The sequence below is a fragment of the Lutra lutra genome, chromosome 9, assembly GCF_902655055.1.
Source record: "Lutra lutra chromosome 9, mLutLut1.2, whole genome shotgun sequence".
NCBI lineage: Eukaryota > Metazoa > Chordata > Mammalia > Carnivora > Mustelidae > Lutra > Lutra lutra.
The window spans coordinates 52,796,901-52,813,993 of NC_062286.1; the positions used below are offsets into that span (position 1 = coordinate 52,796,901).

The 17,093-nt window shown below is 47.9% G+C and overlaps 1 protein-coding gene across 24 annotated transcripts in view; it reads right to left on the bottom strand.

Moving 5' to 3' along the window:
* The window catches only part of DYSF (dysferlin), a 203,920-nt gene that overhangs the window by 173,262 nt on the left and 13,565 nt on the right, over window positions 1-17,093 (bottom strand). For all 24 annotated transcript variants that reach the window (XM_047743874.1, XM_047743882.1, XM_047743880.1 and 21 more), the window contains 2 exons: window positions 10,606-10,661; window positions 9,581-9,672 (listed from right to left, as the gene is read on the bottom strand). In XM_047743874.1, the coding sequence (XP_047599830.1) occupies window positions 9,581-9,672; window positions 10,606-10,661 (148 nt within the window). The remainder of the gene's footprint in view (window positions 1-9,580; window positions 9,673-10,605; window positions 10,662-17,093) is intronic.

A 17,093-nucleotide genomic window follows, 5' to 3' on the forward strand; every position in this document is an offset into this window, starting at 1 on the left:
ATGACAGGGTGAACTGTAAATATTCCTGCCTCCCAAATATTCCAGAAAAGGGGACCTGAAAACCGGCCTATTGAAACCCAGAGGCTGAACTTTGGCCTAATTTCCCCAACTTTAGCAACAGCAAACCACCACTCTTTCTCTTTAAATGTCTAAGTGCACACACACACACACACGCACACACACACACACACAGCTGGGTGTCTAGTCCTGTGTGGGAATAACATTTGTCAGCAGGGAGAAATTATCCTCCACACAGAAAACAGACCAAGAGTTAATATTCCCGATAGGATCCCAAACATACAAACTGCCACGAATTAGTAAGAAAAAAACAAGCAACTCAAAATAAAGGATAGGCGATTGACAAAAGAAGAAATACAAACAGACAATAAAGCACATTAAAAAAGATGCCCAACTTCACAAGCAGTCAGGAAAACACAGGTTAGGGGCTCCTGGCTTGCCCAGTCAGTAGAGCACGCACTCTTGATCTCTGGGTTGTAGTGTGAGTCCTATGTTGGGTGTAGAGATTATTTAAAAATAAAACCTTAAAGGGGTACCTGGGTGACTCAGTCAGTTAAGCATCTGCCTTAGGCTCAGGTTATGATCTCTAGGTCCTGGGATCAAGTCCCACATTGGGGTCTCTGCTCAGTGGGGAGTCTGTTTCTCCCTCTCCCTCTGTGATCTCCTTCTCTCTATTGCACTGTCTCTCAAATAAATAAATCATTTAAAATTAAAAAAAAAAATAGGGGTGCTTGGATGGCTCAGTCAGTTAAGCATCTGCCTTTGGCTCACGTCATGATTCTAGGATCCTGGGATCAAGTCCTGCATGGGGCTCCCTGCTCAGCAGAGAGTCTGCTTCTCCCTTTGCCCCTCCCTCCACTCATGCTCTCTGTCGTTCACTCTCTTTCTCAAGTAAATAAAACTAAAATCTTAAAAAAAAAAAAATAAAATCTTTAAGGGGCACCTGGGTGGCTCAGTGGGTTAAGCCTCTGCCTTCAGCTCAGGTCATGATCCCAGGGTCCTGGGATGGAGCCCCCATATCAGGCTTTCTGCTCGGTGGGGAGCCTGCTTCCTCCTCTCTTTCTGCCTGCCTCTCTGCCTACTTATGAACTGTCTGTCAAATAAATAAATAAAATCTTTAAAAATAAATAAATAAAATCTTTAAAAAAAAAAAAAGAAAGAAAGAAAACATGGTTTATAAGATACCCTTCTCCCCGCACCGTGGCATTAAGCAAAAATAAATAGTTGACAGGCACCTTTTTATACTGTGAGCGGACATAAATTAGGACACATTTCTGAAAAGTAATTTGGTGGAATCTATGAAAATTTTATATGCTCATATCCTTTGATCTAATAATCACACTTCTAGGGACCTATTTTAAAGAAAAAAAAAATAGCATACGGACATGAAAACATTTGGATAAAGATATTCACGGAAGGAGCAGAAAAGAAATTGGAAAGAAATCAAATCCCAGTCAGTAAGGGCAAGTTGGGATAAATTATGGGACATCCACCCTGTGCAATACCACACAACCATTTAAAATGGGGTTGATTCAGACTGGGTGGCTGTCAGTTAAGTATCTGCTCAGGTCATGATCCCGGGTCCTGGGATGGAGCCCCTTGTCAGCAGGGAACTCTGCTTCTCCTACAGCCTCTCCCCCTGCTCATGTTCTCTCTCTCTGAAATAAAGAAATTAAATCTTTAATTAATTTAAGGGGACTGATCAATCCACACTAACCTCGGAAAGGGTCCCTAATGGTATAGTATAGACCAATATGTACAGCATGATTCCATTTTTGTTTAAGTACACGCATACACATTTTATAAGCAGATGCTTGCACAGGCTGAGGAAAAGTCGACAAGAGAGATGCACCAAATTGTCAACAACGGGGATCAAACTGTCCCACACTGGAGGGAAGGGAAGCAGCAGAGGGGGAAAGGGTGGGAAAACTTGCACTTCCTCCTTTACAAACTTTTTAAGAAAGGAGTTTACTTCTGCTTATTAAAAAAAACTCTTATAATTTGTATATTCTTGTGGGGTTTTACTTTAGTTTTTTTAAATAGTTTAATTTAAATATTTTAAAATAAATGTGTGCGGCACGTTGGTGCACACGAAGGTATGGTCCTGTGTCCAGAGGGGCATGTGGTGTTACACTCACGGTTGGTATGGTTTGTGTACGTGTGGCTCTATGGATCCAACAGTCCCTAACTAAACACCTTCAGTGTGCCAAGCACCGAGTAGGCGTCTGACACCCATACATTATCTCACACAAGCGTCGCAACGACTGCGCAATATAGGAACTGTCATGGCCGTCATCCTGATGGGGAAACAGGTTCAGAGAAATCCAGGTTGCCGTGTCAGGATGAGGCTCACTACTGAGAGAGGGGTCCCTGAGAGCAGCCTTTGACCCTCATTCCCGTGCCACCACGGCTGCGCTGCTTGGCTCTGTGGACAGCTGGGGGACTGAGGCCACCTGCTCCTGCCGGGATGGAACCCCTGGACTACACCAACACAACCCCTGTGCAAGCCAGGGACACCATGCAGCCAGGCTGCTCCCCCAGGCCCCTCAGCCCGGGGCCTGTGCCCTCTTGCTCGGGGCTCCCCTTGTTAAGGACGAAGACTCTGGCTCAGCTCCTGAGAAACCCCCACATTCCCCAATACACTAAGCCTGTTGTCCCAGAAGTCACCAGGACACCCGCACCCCTACCCCAAGGCACCGAGGTCTACTCCTGGTTCAGAGGCAGGCCTACAAGGGACCATCACAGAAGTCAGGAAGACCACCATTCCCCAAATATGTCCTCAAAGTCTGTCAGGTGTCTGCCTGTTACCACTCACATTCCCCTGTTGGTCTAAACAGAGTCTGGCATCAACAGCATGGTCCCCCAGGCTCCTATGAAGGTCAAAACATTAAGGCATAAGCTGCCACCAGCACTTCAGGATGAATTAGTCCCTTTTCAAACCATCACTGGCTAAGAGTGGGCTTTGCTGGGAAAAGGCTGAGTCAGTGGGAGCAGAAGCAGGTAGGAGAGCAGCACAGAAAGATCTGGAAAGAGGATGTGCCCAAAGGAACTGCTCTTTACAGAGCAGCCTTTCCACAGCAGCTCCCTGAGAGGTGCCTGTGCAACTGATGGGACGCCCCCCAAGGAGGAATAAACAGAGGCTCAGGGAGCTTCACTGAGACCAGGCCCCCGCACGCCCCCACCGAAGTCCACACTCATTCCACCAGGCTAGGGTGTCCAGCCCTGTGTGAGGAAGGAGGAGGAGGCGCCTGGTGGCTCAGTGGGATGGGCGTTCAGCTCAGGTCATGATCTCGGGGCAGTGGGATCGAGCCCCCCAACTGTCTGCTTAAGAGTCCCTCTCTCCCTCCCCCTCTGCTGCTCCCCCTACTAGTGTGCTCTCTCTCTCTCTTTGAAATAAATAAGGAAATAAAACTTTAAAAAAAGAAAAAAGAGGAAGAAGGAGAAGGAGAGGCCTTCAGAGAGGTTCCCAAACTGCTTCCTGGGCCCCCCGCCAGCTGTAGGCACCATGACAGATGACCCACATCACGGGAAAGCAAGGGCAGGTGAGGCTCTGTGGGGGAGTAAGAGAACCCTTCATGCTGCACCTCACAGAGTCACCAGGCCACCAAGAGGTTCCAACTATTCCAAAGAAATCGCTACTACGAACATGAGCTTCTGTGAACAGGCTTTTTTAAGGCAATATGACTCCTGACCAACTCCTGGTGTAAAGTTTGGAGTCCTTCCATCCTGCTTATTTAAAGGGAGACGGGGGGACACCTAGCTGGCTCAGTCGGTCAAGCATCTGCCTTCAACTCAGGTCATGATCCCAGGGTCCCGGGATTGAGTCCCACATTGGGCTCCTTGCTCAGCGGGGAGCCTCCTTCTCCCTCTGTCTGCCGTTCCCCCTGCTTGTGCACACTCTCTCCCTCTCTCCTTCTGTCTCTGACAAATAAAATCTTTAAAAAATAAATAATAAAATAAAGGGAGAAAGGGTGCATAGTCACCCTGAGAAAGATCAAATACAGAATCCACTCTTAGGTTTACATATCAGATAAAAAAGGAGTAATTTTTTTATTATATGTATGTCCCATGCAATATTTGAGAAAAACTTGACTGGGTGTTCTAGATGTTTCTTTCTTGATTCTGGCCACCCTACCCCAAACCCAATTAGGTCTGGAGCCAGTGATGAACATTTTGACCCTGGCGTGTTTTGGACAGAGTTTTGACCTGATGGAGACTTTTGCTCACATGGGTATGTTTACCAAATATTTAAATAAAAAATACACCTACTTTAATTGGTTCTCATGGAAAAACAATTCTTCAGAACAAATTAAATTAACCACACTTAATTTGTTGACATATTTTCTATACAGTGCAATTAACTATTTCCTTTTTCTTCAGTCTACATTTGTATTTGACTGAAATTAGTGTCACTGGTACCAACTATTTTCTGTTTAAATTTTCCAACCAGATTTGGCTCAAAGATTTTTTTCTTCCTGTTTTTGGTTCCTATCAACTCTAGCAAATATAGGTTCTTTCGATTTTGAGTTTTCTCTTATGGAATTATTTCTATTAAGTCCAATTCTCCCCAGGTCAGTGATTACAGTTACCAACAGGACTCCTCCTTCCCTTCTTCATTCCCCTCACGATTCTACCATGTGAGATTTTAGCCACAATTATTTCATGCTGGACATTTCCACCAGGAATCACACATGCGCACTATCACAAGAGTGACAGTTTATAGTTATTTCCTAGCTAATCCATGAAAACATTGAGAGCACATCTTTACAGAAGTGTCATTTCCCCAAAATGTGGCCAGCTCTTGGTTTCAGCTCAGGTCATGACCTCAGGATCCTGGAAGGGAGCCCTTCATCAGGGTCTCCCCTTCCTTCTACCCCTCCCTTCACTCATGCTCACTCTCTCTCTCTAACATTAATAAATAAATAAAATCTTAAGGCGGGGGAACAGCTCCCACGTCATTCTAATATGCAGCCGGATTGGAACACTGTTGTAAAATCTAGAGCTACAGTAGCCACTAGGCACATTAGCTATTTAAATTTAAATTGATTAAAATTAAATAAAATTTAAGATTCAGTTCCTCAGTTGTACCAGCCAGGACAGAACATTGCCATCCTCTCAGGCAGCACAGGTCTGGACTGAGATGAGTGGCTCTCACCCTGGGCTGCCCAGTAGAAATCCCTCATAACTGGGAGCTTGTCACAATGCCCACCAGCCACTGGGGTAGGTAAAAGCTGTAGGTGTTGTTATCACGTGGCCTGGATGAGGAACATCTCGGGGGAATGTCCCAGGGGTCAGAACAGCTGGTAAGGGATCAGCACCAGCACCCGGGCATCGCCCCTCTGAGAAGCCCACAGTGAACAGGAAGTTGTTCAGTGCGGCCTGAGACAGGAGTCCAGGACCTCCAGCTGGGCTTTCAAGAGTGTCTCCTATCCACAGGCCTGGAGTTTCCTTTTTGTGCATTTCAAACCTGGTTTTATCAACACAGAGTTGGTCCAGCCCTGCCGTTGGCTCTGGGTGTCCCTCGGGCTCAGGGTGGGTGGGTGCTGAGCAGCCAGGGGGCATTTCCCAGCCCCTGTTCCCCTCCTCTGACATGTAGACTCCCCAGGCTCCCCCTCCGGGCCAGCAGACCTGTCTGGTATAATGAGGCCACCCCAAACTGCCAACAGTCAACAGGGAAAACGCAGCAGTGTCAAATGCCACAGAGGCCTTGGGGACAGAGACGAGAGTGGGGATGGAGAGCTGGAGGGGAGAAAGAAAGGAGAGAGGAGGGAGGAGAAGCAAAGTTCCAGACTTGTGAGACAGGGGTGCTAAGGGAGGGGCTGTGAAGAAAGAGGGCACTCTGCGGGACCTCCAAAAACAGACGGAGGCAGAGTGAGGAGGTTAGGCAGAGGGAGGAGAGGCGAGACAAAGGGAAACCAAGAATTAAAGGCAGTGACCAGAGACTCTGGTCCACCTCATTTGGAAGAAGTCCAAGGAGGACCCTTTGTGAGCTCACAGCACACAGGCCCAAAGATTTTTTTCTTCATGTTTGTCTTTCACCCAGAAATGACAGACGGCTGCCTGATGACCCTGTCGGTCCTCACTGAAATCCTGAGATCAGACGACAAGAGTCACTGTCATGCCTATATCATTTCCTTCTTGGCTTCCTGACTGGACAGTGGCAATGTGAAAGCGGAGAGCAGGTGTTCTCTTTCTCTTTTTTTTTTTAAGATTTATTTATTTATTGGGGTCGGGGGGAGGCAGAGGGAGAGGGAGAGGGAGAGGGAAAGAGTCTTTTTTTTTTTTTTAAAGATTTTATTTATTTATTTGACAGAGAGAAATCACAAGTAGGCAGAGAGGCAGGCAGAGAGGAGGAAGCAGGCTCCCTGCTGAGCAGAAAGCCTGATGCGGGGCTCGAACCCAGGACCTGGGATCATGACCTGAGCCGAAGGCAGCGGCTTAACCCACTGAGCCACCCAGGCGCCCCAGAGGGAGAGAGTCTTAAGCAGATTCCATGCTGAGCGTGGGGCTTGACCGCACGACCCTGAGCTCATGACCTGAGCAGAAACCAAGAGTCGGATGCTCAACCGACTGCGCCATCCAGGGTGCCCCCAGAGAGCAAGTGTCCTATTTAAATTTCTCATTAAACCAAAACCACTGAAGTTTTTCCCCTTTCTCTTTCAAAAGGTAAAATGTTGCATGGTTTCTCTGGTCACTTCCTGGTATATTACTTAATCTCAGATTCTTTTCTCACCATCACGTGTAGGATGATAGTCCCATGAGGCCTGAACGCAGGGGCCCATGGCTCAGCCTTGCATACCCTGCCTCCCTGACCCCTGCTCCAGCGGCTTCCCCCTCCAGCCCCTACAGCCAAGCAAAGTGCTCTGGAGACTGCAAACCCTGCGGGCAGCCATAATGAAGCCACAACTCCATTATTTCCACACAAGCTAATGCGGTTTGGGCAACCTTGGAAATTCTTTAGCTATTTATGAATATAAGTTTAAATTTAAATTTAGTTTAATTCAAATTTAATTTTTAATTGCTAGAAATGCAAAAAAAAAATTAAAGATTTTATTTAGTCATCTGACAGGGAGAGAGAGAGAGAGCACAAGCAGGGGAAGCACCAGGCAGAGGGAGAGGGAGAAGCAGGCCCCCAACAGAGCAGAGAGTCCAATGTGGGGACTCAATCCCAGGGCCCTGGGATCACGACCTGAGCTGAAGGCAGACACTTAACTGATTGAGGCACCCAGGTGCCCCATTAGAAATGCAAAATAAAGAAATGTTTGGAAAACTCAGAACCTACATGCAAGTAGTTTTAAGAAAGAAGCTTCTAGTAAATTGGAAGTTTCGAGAATTAGCAACTCCGTACACTGAAGTTTGAGGAGCTGATTCCCAGCGCCGACCCTGCAGTGAACTGGTGTTTGGGGAGCTGGCTTTCCCCCCAGGAGCTAGAGGACACCCACAGGGGCCAATGAGAAGGCCCCAAGGTGCAGTGCATCCTGGCCCCCATGTGTGGCACTGGCCTGGTGTCACCCTGAGGACCAGCCTGGCTCTTGAACTGATCAAAAATATCTTTATAGCCCCTGCTCTCAGGTCTCCTTCATAATTTTGGAAATCTCTGCACAGGGCCTGCAAAATGCTGAATAGCATCATGAAAATGAAATCCACATGCCTTGCAGCAACCGGACTGTCCCACTTTTGCCTCATTAAGCCCTCTCAAGTCCAGCATCATAAGTAGATTGAACTCTCTAGAAGGGTCCCACACCCCCCGCCCCCCAGCCTTCCAGGAGCCTCTGAGAAGCACAGGGACTCAGTGATTATAAGCACACTTCAGACATGCCTTCAAGAATAGCTCTGCCATCACCAGCCTCTCAGAAGAGCCCCCCCATCTCTCAGAGCCACAGTGTCCCCCTATAATGATGACAACCACAACAGCAATACCCAGCTGATTAAAAAGATCTTGTATTATAAAGACCCAGCACAGGGCCAGACACTTGGCTAAGCTCTTACCAAACATCAGCTTCTGTGGTTTTGCTATTATTATCCTTGGCTCAGAGAACCCCTCCCAATCTGGCCCCATGGGTCCCTCCTCACTGCGCTGCATGTGTGAGTCCCACCTGTAAGGCCTTAGCCTGGCTGCCCACCACACCCGAATGCTGGAATGCCCTCCTGTCCTTACCCTCCAAAGCCTTAGAGTCAGCCTGTGTGCCCCTCCTCCAGGAAGCCTTCGGGACTGTCCAGTGCCCATCGTCCCTCCCTCCCTCACCTGCAGCTCCACCATTCCTGCTTATTAGAAGCTGCCTTTTCCCCACAAAATGCCTGTGTTGGGATAGATTAGTGTGAAGGGAATCCAGCCCCTGCCCCCTGTGCCGGTGGGACCGAGGTCCCAATGAATGTGCCCCCACCCTCCCCGCATGTTCCCTGCCCTGCACCCATGACCAGCAGAGTCACAGAGAGACCATGGCAGCTGGATTTTTCTTCCAAGCTTTTTAAACTTTCAAACTTCCCAGATGTTTTGCATCCTGAGACCCTCACTGGCCTTTCCTAGGCCCCTGACTCCTCCCTTTTCCCCCTCTCTCCCCTCTCTCACCCCAGGGTAACACAGCCAGGCCTTCCAGGCCTCAGACACTGGCTGACCCAGTTCCCAGACAAAGACACCCTGTGTGCAGATCACGAAACAGCAAGCCCGTGCCTCAGGAAAGGGCATCAAGAGCAGAGACGCACCCCCGGCAGCACCTAACACAGCCCTATCCTGCCATGCCCAGCGGGAAGGCTGAACTCTGCCCTCACATTCAAGGCCACGGGGCCTCACAGGCTGTTCTCCGAACCACCGGACCCCACAACAAGCAGCGCCATCCATCTGCAAGCCTGATTGTTCCTGCCCACCCCCAACCCCCCAACTACCACCAGCACATACAAGGCCCGCAGCTCAAAGACAGGAGAAAGGACCCATCGCCTGCCTGTAAAAAGCCCACTTTTGCCCCCGACAGCTTCGCTCCTCTACCGCGCATGCCTAGAAACCCTCCGCGACATATATGAAACAAGGGAAAGGCCTGCCCCAGGGACGTGCGCAGTCACTGCAACCCTTTATCACCTTCCCACTTCTAAACCACAATCTCACCTCAAGTCCCTCCTCTTCCATGAAGCCTTTCTCAAGAGCTCCCTGCTAGTCGCAGCTTCATTTTGCCAGCCCGCTGCTGGAGTGCGCCGCTGCCCACACCAGCCTGGGCGGGGCAGGGAGAGGGGGCCACACCCAGGGTCCCCTGGGCTGGAGCAGGACACAAGGAGCCTTTTCTTCCCTGCTCCCTGGGGCACAGGCTGTCCATGCAAACGCTCGCATGCACACCTGATTCGAGCCCATCTCCCTCCCCTGTGGCCTCAGATTTACCCGTAGCTGAGTTCCTGCCTCCAGGCAGGCCCCTCCCCAACATCTCCCTCGAGGCCAGGCCCACAAGAGGCACATCTTCAATAAACGCCCAGTTGAAACACCAGCTCTTCAGGGCCAGACTCCAGATTCTGGAGACTATGTCCACACGAACCTCCCTGTACCTTCAGGCCAAAGACTCCCCCTTGCCCACCTCACCTGTTCCTCCCCATTGTCTCATGGTCTTTGACCACCACATGAAGCTCGGAACTCTGGTCCAAGGGGATGCCCTTGAGGTCCCACTCAAAGCCCTGGAATGAAAAGAGAAAACACCTCTTAACTGGTGGCCCCCTAGGAGAAGAAACTGTGTCTGGTCCACCTTGGTCTCCCCAGGGCACTGAACAGCCATCCACCAACAGTGCTGGTAGGTGGATGGATGTGTGAGTGAATGAATGAATGAGTGAATGAGTGAATGAGTGAATATATGAATACATGAATAGCAGTGAAATCCAAAGGCAGCAGAAGAGAAAATGAGGTCAGTCTCCCATGGCCCCCTTCCCCCAGCTCAATTCCACCAATCACCGGGAAGCCAGGCCAGGAGCACAGCTGGGGAAATACGTAGTGATCCCACAGGGTCGTCAGGGACCGAAATCGATGTGCTCATGCGGAAGCCAGGCCCATGGTGGGCAGCACAAATTAGTGTCACACTAGGGATACCTATCCTGAGGCCCTGGCATTCTCCTCAGAGCAAAGGTACCCCGGTGCATCCCAACCCTATCCACACAAGGCACTCAGCTCCCACAGGACCCCCAGGGGGCCATATGCAGGGCACTGGCTGAGGACCTGGTTAATCAGGGAGGACTGACAGGAGGAGGTGGGCTTTGGGCAGGAAGAACAGCCTGTGTAAGGGAGTCAGGTCAGGACACAGAGCCCCCAAAAAGACCTGGCTGGTAGTTCTACCTGGCTGATGAGAGCGGGGAGGAAGAGGAACAGAAGACCTCTCTCTTCTCCCCAGGCCACACCCACAACAGAAGAGAGGACTCTACTCACCTGGCAGGCCAGGCCACAAACCCTCCTCCCAGGTTCCTAGCACCAGGCAGACTAAGTTGACATACTAGACCAGCAGCCCATCCCCTCCTTGACAACACCCCTGAAGAAGCCACCTCCAGCCCTAACCCCCAACGTGTCACTGCAGAGACAGTGGCAGCAGAGGAGAAAGGAGGGAGAATGGAAACCTTGCCTACCTCATTCCACACGGGGTTCACGCTGTTCTTGATGACTTTGGTTCTCTTCTTCACTCCTGCAAGAGACACAAAGGGAGAGTGGAGAGACGTTGGCCACCCCCACACCTGCCCCCCAGCCTGGAGTTAGGGTCAGCTTCTGAGAGCCTCGCTGCCTGCCGCTTGCGGCCAAAGGAGACCTCGCCAAAGCAAGGGATTCCTGAGAATCCCACCAGGCAACAAGGAGGGCCTGATGCCAGCTGCGTGACTTCTGTCTCTCAGCTCTGGGACTGAGAAACAGCAGCCCCGCCACAAGAATGTTTTTAAAGGAAAATACCCAGTCTGTCTTTTCTTAATGACTTTGTTACCGTTAAGATAATATGTTATTATGCAACGTAACAATAACAAATTCTATTGTTAGGAAGTTAGGACTTTCTAAATAAAGTTGTTTAACTGTAAATTTTTGTTTAACTTATAAAGGTTGAAGGATCTTCATGGAAAATGTTTTTCTTTTTAAAAACATCTAGCTGTACCTATTGTATAATTCCACTTCTATGAAACTGCCAGAATAGGCAAATCCAGAGACGGGAAACAGATTGGTAGTTTCCAGCAGCTGGGGGGAGATAGGAATGGGGAGCGAACACTTCATGGAGATTTCTTTTTGGGGTGATGAAACGTTCTGGAGTTAGAATGATGATGTCGCACATACCGGTGAATATACTAAAAACCATCAAAATTGCACACTTTTAAATGGTTAAAATAAGGAATTTTAGGAGATGAGAATTTTACATCAATTAAAAACAGTCCCCCCCCCCCACCCTTGCCTTGAAGGGGTCTGTCTGAAGAACACTGCCCCAAGGCTCGCAGTGGCTGGGCCAATGGAAGGCAGAATGGTTTGGGGTAGACAAGAAGGACTGACACAGTCATAGCTGAGAGGCAACCCACCGTGCCCCAGACTGCAGCCAGCCAGAGCGACTCCTCTGGAACCCTGGGCATGGAGGAGTGGATGGAAGGCACAGAAAAGCCTAACCACGTCCAACCCTTCTGCTAAGCATCAGAACAGAAATGACTCAGTGGTCAAAGGATTGTTAAAAATGGCGAGTCAGACACAGAACTTACATTTGGCTTGGAGCGTGAAGACCCCCTGATTCCACCTCACCTGTCCAAGAGTCTCCAGTAAGAAGGCTCTGGTCTCACGTGGACCACTCAACTTTTATAAGGTCTGGACCCTGAGAGCCCCGCAAGGCCTTGGAAAAGTGGGGCAGGGTGAAATCCCAACCCCTCTCATGGCTGGCTACTGATGTAGCAAAAGAGTGTGGGCTTTAGAATGACACAGACCATCACAGAACATTTACTTCCCATGAAGCCTCGGGGTAGAGGTTCTCAAACTTTGTGATCACAGGACATAACTCTTAAAATTTATGAAGGACCCCAAAGAGATTTTATTTTGATGGCTTGTATCTAATGACCTTTACCATATTAGAAATAACAACTGAGGCATTTAAAAATATTTATGTAGGGGCGCCAGGCTGACTCAGTGGGTAGAGCCTGGGACTCTTGATCTCAGGGTCATGAGTTCAAGCCTCACATTGGGTGTGGAGCCTACTTAAAATAAATAAATACTTCTTAAAGTTAAAAATATTTGTTTAAAATTAATCTGAAATTAACAGTGATGAGCCCCGTCCATGTTAACAGAAGTGACATATTTTTCTGAAAAGTAACTATAACTTCAAAATCAAAGGAAAAAGAAAAGTGCCACTGTTTATACTTTGCAAATCTCTTTCATGCCTGGCTGGATTGTCATAACTACTTCTACATTCCATCTGTCGAGATGTCTCGTTCCGGGTGACATCTAGGAAGAAAAACCCAAGGAGATACATAGCCGGAGGAGGAGGCACATTTTAATAAGTTTGCAGGCAACTGTGGATATCTTTCTTTGATACTACACCAAAAACTGCATAAGTAGTATTTCCTGAAAGCAGGTGGAGGGACATTTTGTACTATGATACATTAAAGTCCATGGTTCTGTCTTGTACTTTGAATGAATATCTTACCCATGTACAATTCTATAATATCTTGCCTTGGTTACTAGGAAAGTTTCTGCTAATTGAGTTATGTAGAGCTTCCAAAGGTTGACACATTTGATTGCATAATATGAAAAAATCACATTCATTAGTACTATCATCACTCTCATCAGCAAAGTCATTAAATATGGAGATGCTGAAAGAGACAATTTTCTGCAATTCTAATTCTGGTTTGAAAGCTCAAATTTTATGATTGACAACAAATAATAAATGGCTGCTTGATGTGGCACACTCACTCTTCCTTTTCCAAGAAAATGTCAGTCAAAGGCCCAAGTCTGAATAGGTGCCGTTTGTCAGTCATTCTTTCAAGTAAAAACAATATTCCATGAAAAAAAAAAAAAAAACACCCTGGCTGGTTCAACTTGCAACTCAAGCAACCATACATGTGCTTCTTCCTGCAACCATCTTCATTTTTCAGTGTGAAGCAGACGTGCTCTATGTAAGCTTTTGTCTCAACATTCAAACTGTCACAAACACATGTACTTGAGGATCAAGGTTAATAAAATAAATCATTGTGCTGCTGTATCAAGAACATTCCTCAACTAAACTGGCTTTAAAAAAAAAAAAAAGACTGCAAATACATGAGGATTAAGAATACAATGCCAAGTATAACTTGGCACCAAGTCCATCACTAGATTAAGATACCAGCAGTTTCATCTTCCGTCACTGCTGTACCATCAGTATAAATGTTGACGCAATGAAAAAGACATAACACCTTCAGGTTATTCTGAAAATAGTTGAAACCTTGCAGACCTGCTCAGAGAGTCTTGGGGATTCCCCCAAGGGTCCCTCTAACACACTTGAAAGAACTCTCGGGAAATTCATTGCATATCTCAGCCTCTGGTTCCTCATCTAAAAGGTCCTCATGATACTTCTCCATGGGATTTTGTGAAAATTAAATGAGATAGTCAGACTCATTTGATGTGAATTCATTTCACTTCCCCTCCCCCGCATCTAGTGAACTCCTACTGATTCTTTAATACCCCATTCAGTTGTCTCCATTCTGATAAGCCTCCCCTCACTCTCCCAGGCAAAGATGGTTGACCACATATTGGAATATAGGGAAATTATATGCTTCTGTGTCTTTCTCCCCAACTGGACTATGATCTTCAGAAGGCAGACACCATGCCTTACTCATGTCAGTAATCCTAGGATATAGCAAGGTGCCCTGTAATGGAATGCCCAGTGAATGGGCCTTTTCTTTCCCAAGTTCGCTACAAGTTCACATCATCACCAGGGGATAGAACCACTCTTCTCAAGGAATGCCATCACATGACAATAATAGTAGGGGAACGTATAAGTGGACAGAAGGGATGAGAGGAGTCACAACAAGAAGGAGGTGTTCTGAGAGTGGCAAGAGTCATCTTCTCAGAGTTGGACCAGGCCTGCCCTGGCTGAATCATTCTTGTGGTCCATGTTGGTGAGTCTCCCAGCAGTGGGGACAGACGCAGTGTTGGAGTCGTTCAAATAAAAGTCCCTGCTGTGTGACCTTAGGTAGGGCTTATTACCTCTCTGGGCTTTAGCTCCCTTGATGGTAAATGGATAATAAAAAAAATGTTTACTTCATAGGGTTTTGAGGAGATACGAGATTCAGTCTCAGTGTCTACTTCCCCTCCCCTGTCAACTTCCCATGACCTACAAGAGTAACATGGAAAATCCCATCTGTAGCTGCTCTTGGGGTGACCACTGGGAGGCATTCGTGGTGTCCTGGACGGTATGAAGTGGACAGAGTGTGCCAAGCCCTGTGCAAAGTGTCTTTCAAGCATTTTCCACTTCCTGCCTTTCCCAAAGTTGAGGTGAACAAAGGCCTTCAGTGAGATTTCACTAAGTCTGGTTAGAAGGATCGACTCTGAGACCCTCTGAGTGACATTAAGGGAGAGGTCACTGAGGAGCACTACAACCACAAAGAGAGGCAGGAAAGAAGTGAAACATGAACCCAGCACATCACATGACCCACAGCTGCCAAGGAAAAGGAAGGCATGCTGCTAATTAGGAAAGAGTTCATCAAAGAGCTCCTTCCTTGTCATGGGTTTAGGCCTCTCCTGTCCTGGATCATTAATTTTGGCCTTGAGATATTTGGCTTTATGTGTATAATTTAATAGACTCAATAGTTAAAGAGCCCACAGGTCATGCTGGGGTTGGGGACGGAGGACCATGTCCTCTCCCCGGATGGTTCTGAAGAATTGGGGGCCCTCCAGCCTCCATGAGAATCATGCTGTAGCCCTCGGGGTGTTCCTCCAGACTGAATGACTCAGGGAGGGAGAATGAACCTATCATGCAAGGACTCCTCTGTCCCCCATGGAAATTCTTCACTTGTTTCCGCAAGCCAACCTACCCTGACTCTACCCCAGACCAGGGTCTCTCATTGCTCGGTAGTGGTGTTTTTCAAACTGCTCATTGGGACCCATTGGTAGGCCATGACATCAACTGAGTGAGATGACCAATATGTCTTTTTAATGACAGAATAAAGAAGAAAAGTATCAGAGTATATCTTTCACTGCAACATTACCATTAGTTGAAACTTTGGGTTATATTCTCATATAGACATTCATATGTGCACTATGTCTTGATATAAAATATACTTCTTGTTGTGGATAACAACCCAAAAAGTCTGACAATCATGCCTTAAATGAAGGTCATCAGAGAAGAACCGAAGAACAAAGAAATCTCCATCTTGGTCCTTGAGCATTGAGAGTTAAGGGGTGTGACAAGAATGATGGAGCACACCATCCTGGTCCTGGTCCCCATCTGGGCCAACGCTGATAAAGACTACAGCTGTGGGAAGGAGGCTGGCGGGGGGAGGACGGTGGCTCAGAGACAGGGAAGAACAAAGGTAAGACAATAGCCCATCCTGCCCCATCCAGCACCTGGGATGCCCTTTCTAAGCAGTTCCCCTACATCTCCTGACACCCCGGCGTCAGACATAGCCATAGCCTCACATGAGGAGCCACGTCCCTACCCTTCTGCTCATGACCTGGTGAGGCTCACCTGTCAGAGGCCAGGGTGCTGTCTCTCTAGCAGTCTGGGCTCCAGGCTTCACACGTACCTCCAGACCCACCTTTCAGGGACAGGCTCCTTTCAGTGGCCCTGGCTGCTGGTTAGCCCCAGGATGGTGGACACCCACAGCACTTACGGTGTGGAAGGGAGCACCCGGAGCTCTGGCAGAGCCAACTGGCAATCCCCCAGTAGCCCCATATCCCCACAACACAATTATAAGGTCATAGGAAGCAGAGAGAATGCTTGTTTTCATGACACTGATGACAATGGAATCTTTGCGGCTGGTGGGATCATAGAGAAGACAAACCGTAAAGAAGCAGTTTTCAGTGAGGGGTGCACTCAGTCTGTAAAATCAGTGGGATTTATCCCTGTCCAAGGAGGGTTCAAAGAAAAGCTGAGGGGTGCTGATTCATTTCCCAACACACCTCAAAGACCCCAAGGCCCACATGTCCATCAACAGATGAATGGACAAACAAAACGTGGGATACACAAACAATGAGCCATGACTCAGCCTGAAAAAGGAAGGAAATTCTGACACGTGCTACAACATAAAAGAACCTTGAAAATATTACGCTAAACGAAGTTAGGCAGACACAAAAGGGCAGAATTATATGACACCCCTTACGTGAGGTACCTAGAATAGTCAGTCAAATTCATAGACACAGAAAGTTAGAATTGAGGTTTCCAGGTGCTGAGGGGAGGAGGAATGGGCAGGTTCTGTGTAAGAGGCATGGAGTTTCAGTTGGGATGATGCAAAAGTTCTGGAAATGAATAGTGGTGATGCTTACACAACAATGTGGCCGTGTTAATGCCACTGAACTGTACATCTGAAAATGGTTTAAATGGTAAATGTTATATATATTTACCAGAACAAGAAAATTTTTAAGCTCGAAAAAGTGAAGCATCACAACACTAAGACTCCGTTGCTCTCCCTAATACATGGGGACATTGAAACCCATGTAGGGGAGTGGTGGAAATGAAGGCGTATAGATATTTACTGATACCTATCATGTGCCTGCACTGTTTTGGGAACAGAACTAATTAAAGTGGTTGCAGTAAACCAGAGCCATACTGTTGTCATGGCCAAATGAAGAAAGTTGTCCCTGCTTCCTGGAGCTGAAAATGTAGGGAAGATGGCCTCCAAAGATGACCCCCATGAGACAGTGTCCCAGCATTCACATCCTTGTATAGTACCCCTACACACTGATCTGAGCTGGCCCCATGGCTCAGAGTGGGCCCCACAGTTTCTGCTTTCACACCTTTGGGATCCCTGAGTGGCCATATAAGAAGACCAGCTACTCTACGGGAGGGATCATGCTGGAGGCCTTGTGGAGAGGGGAGGTTTGAGGCTACATGGAGAGAAAGAGAAGTCCAGGAGTCCCAGCACCCCAGCTGGAGGGTGGTGGGCGTAAAGACAGTGACAAGTCACAA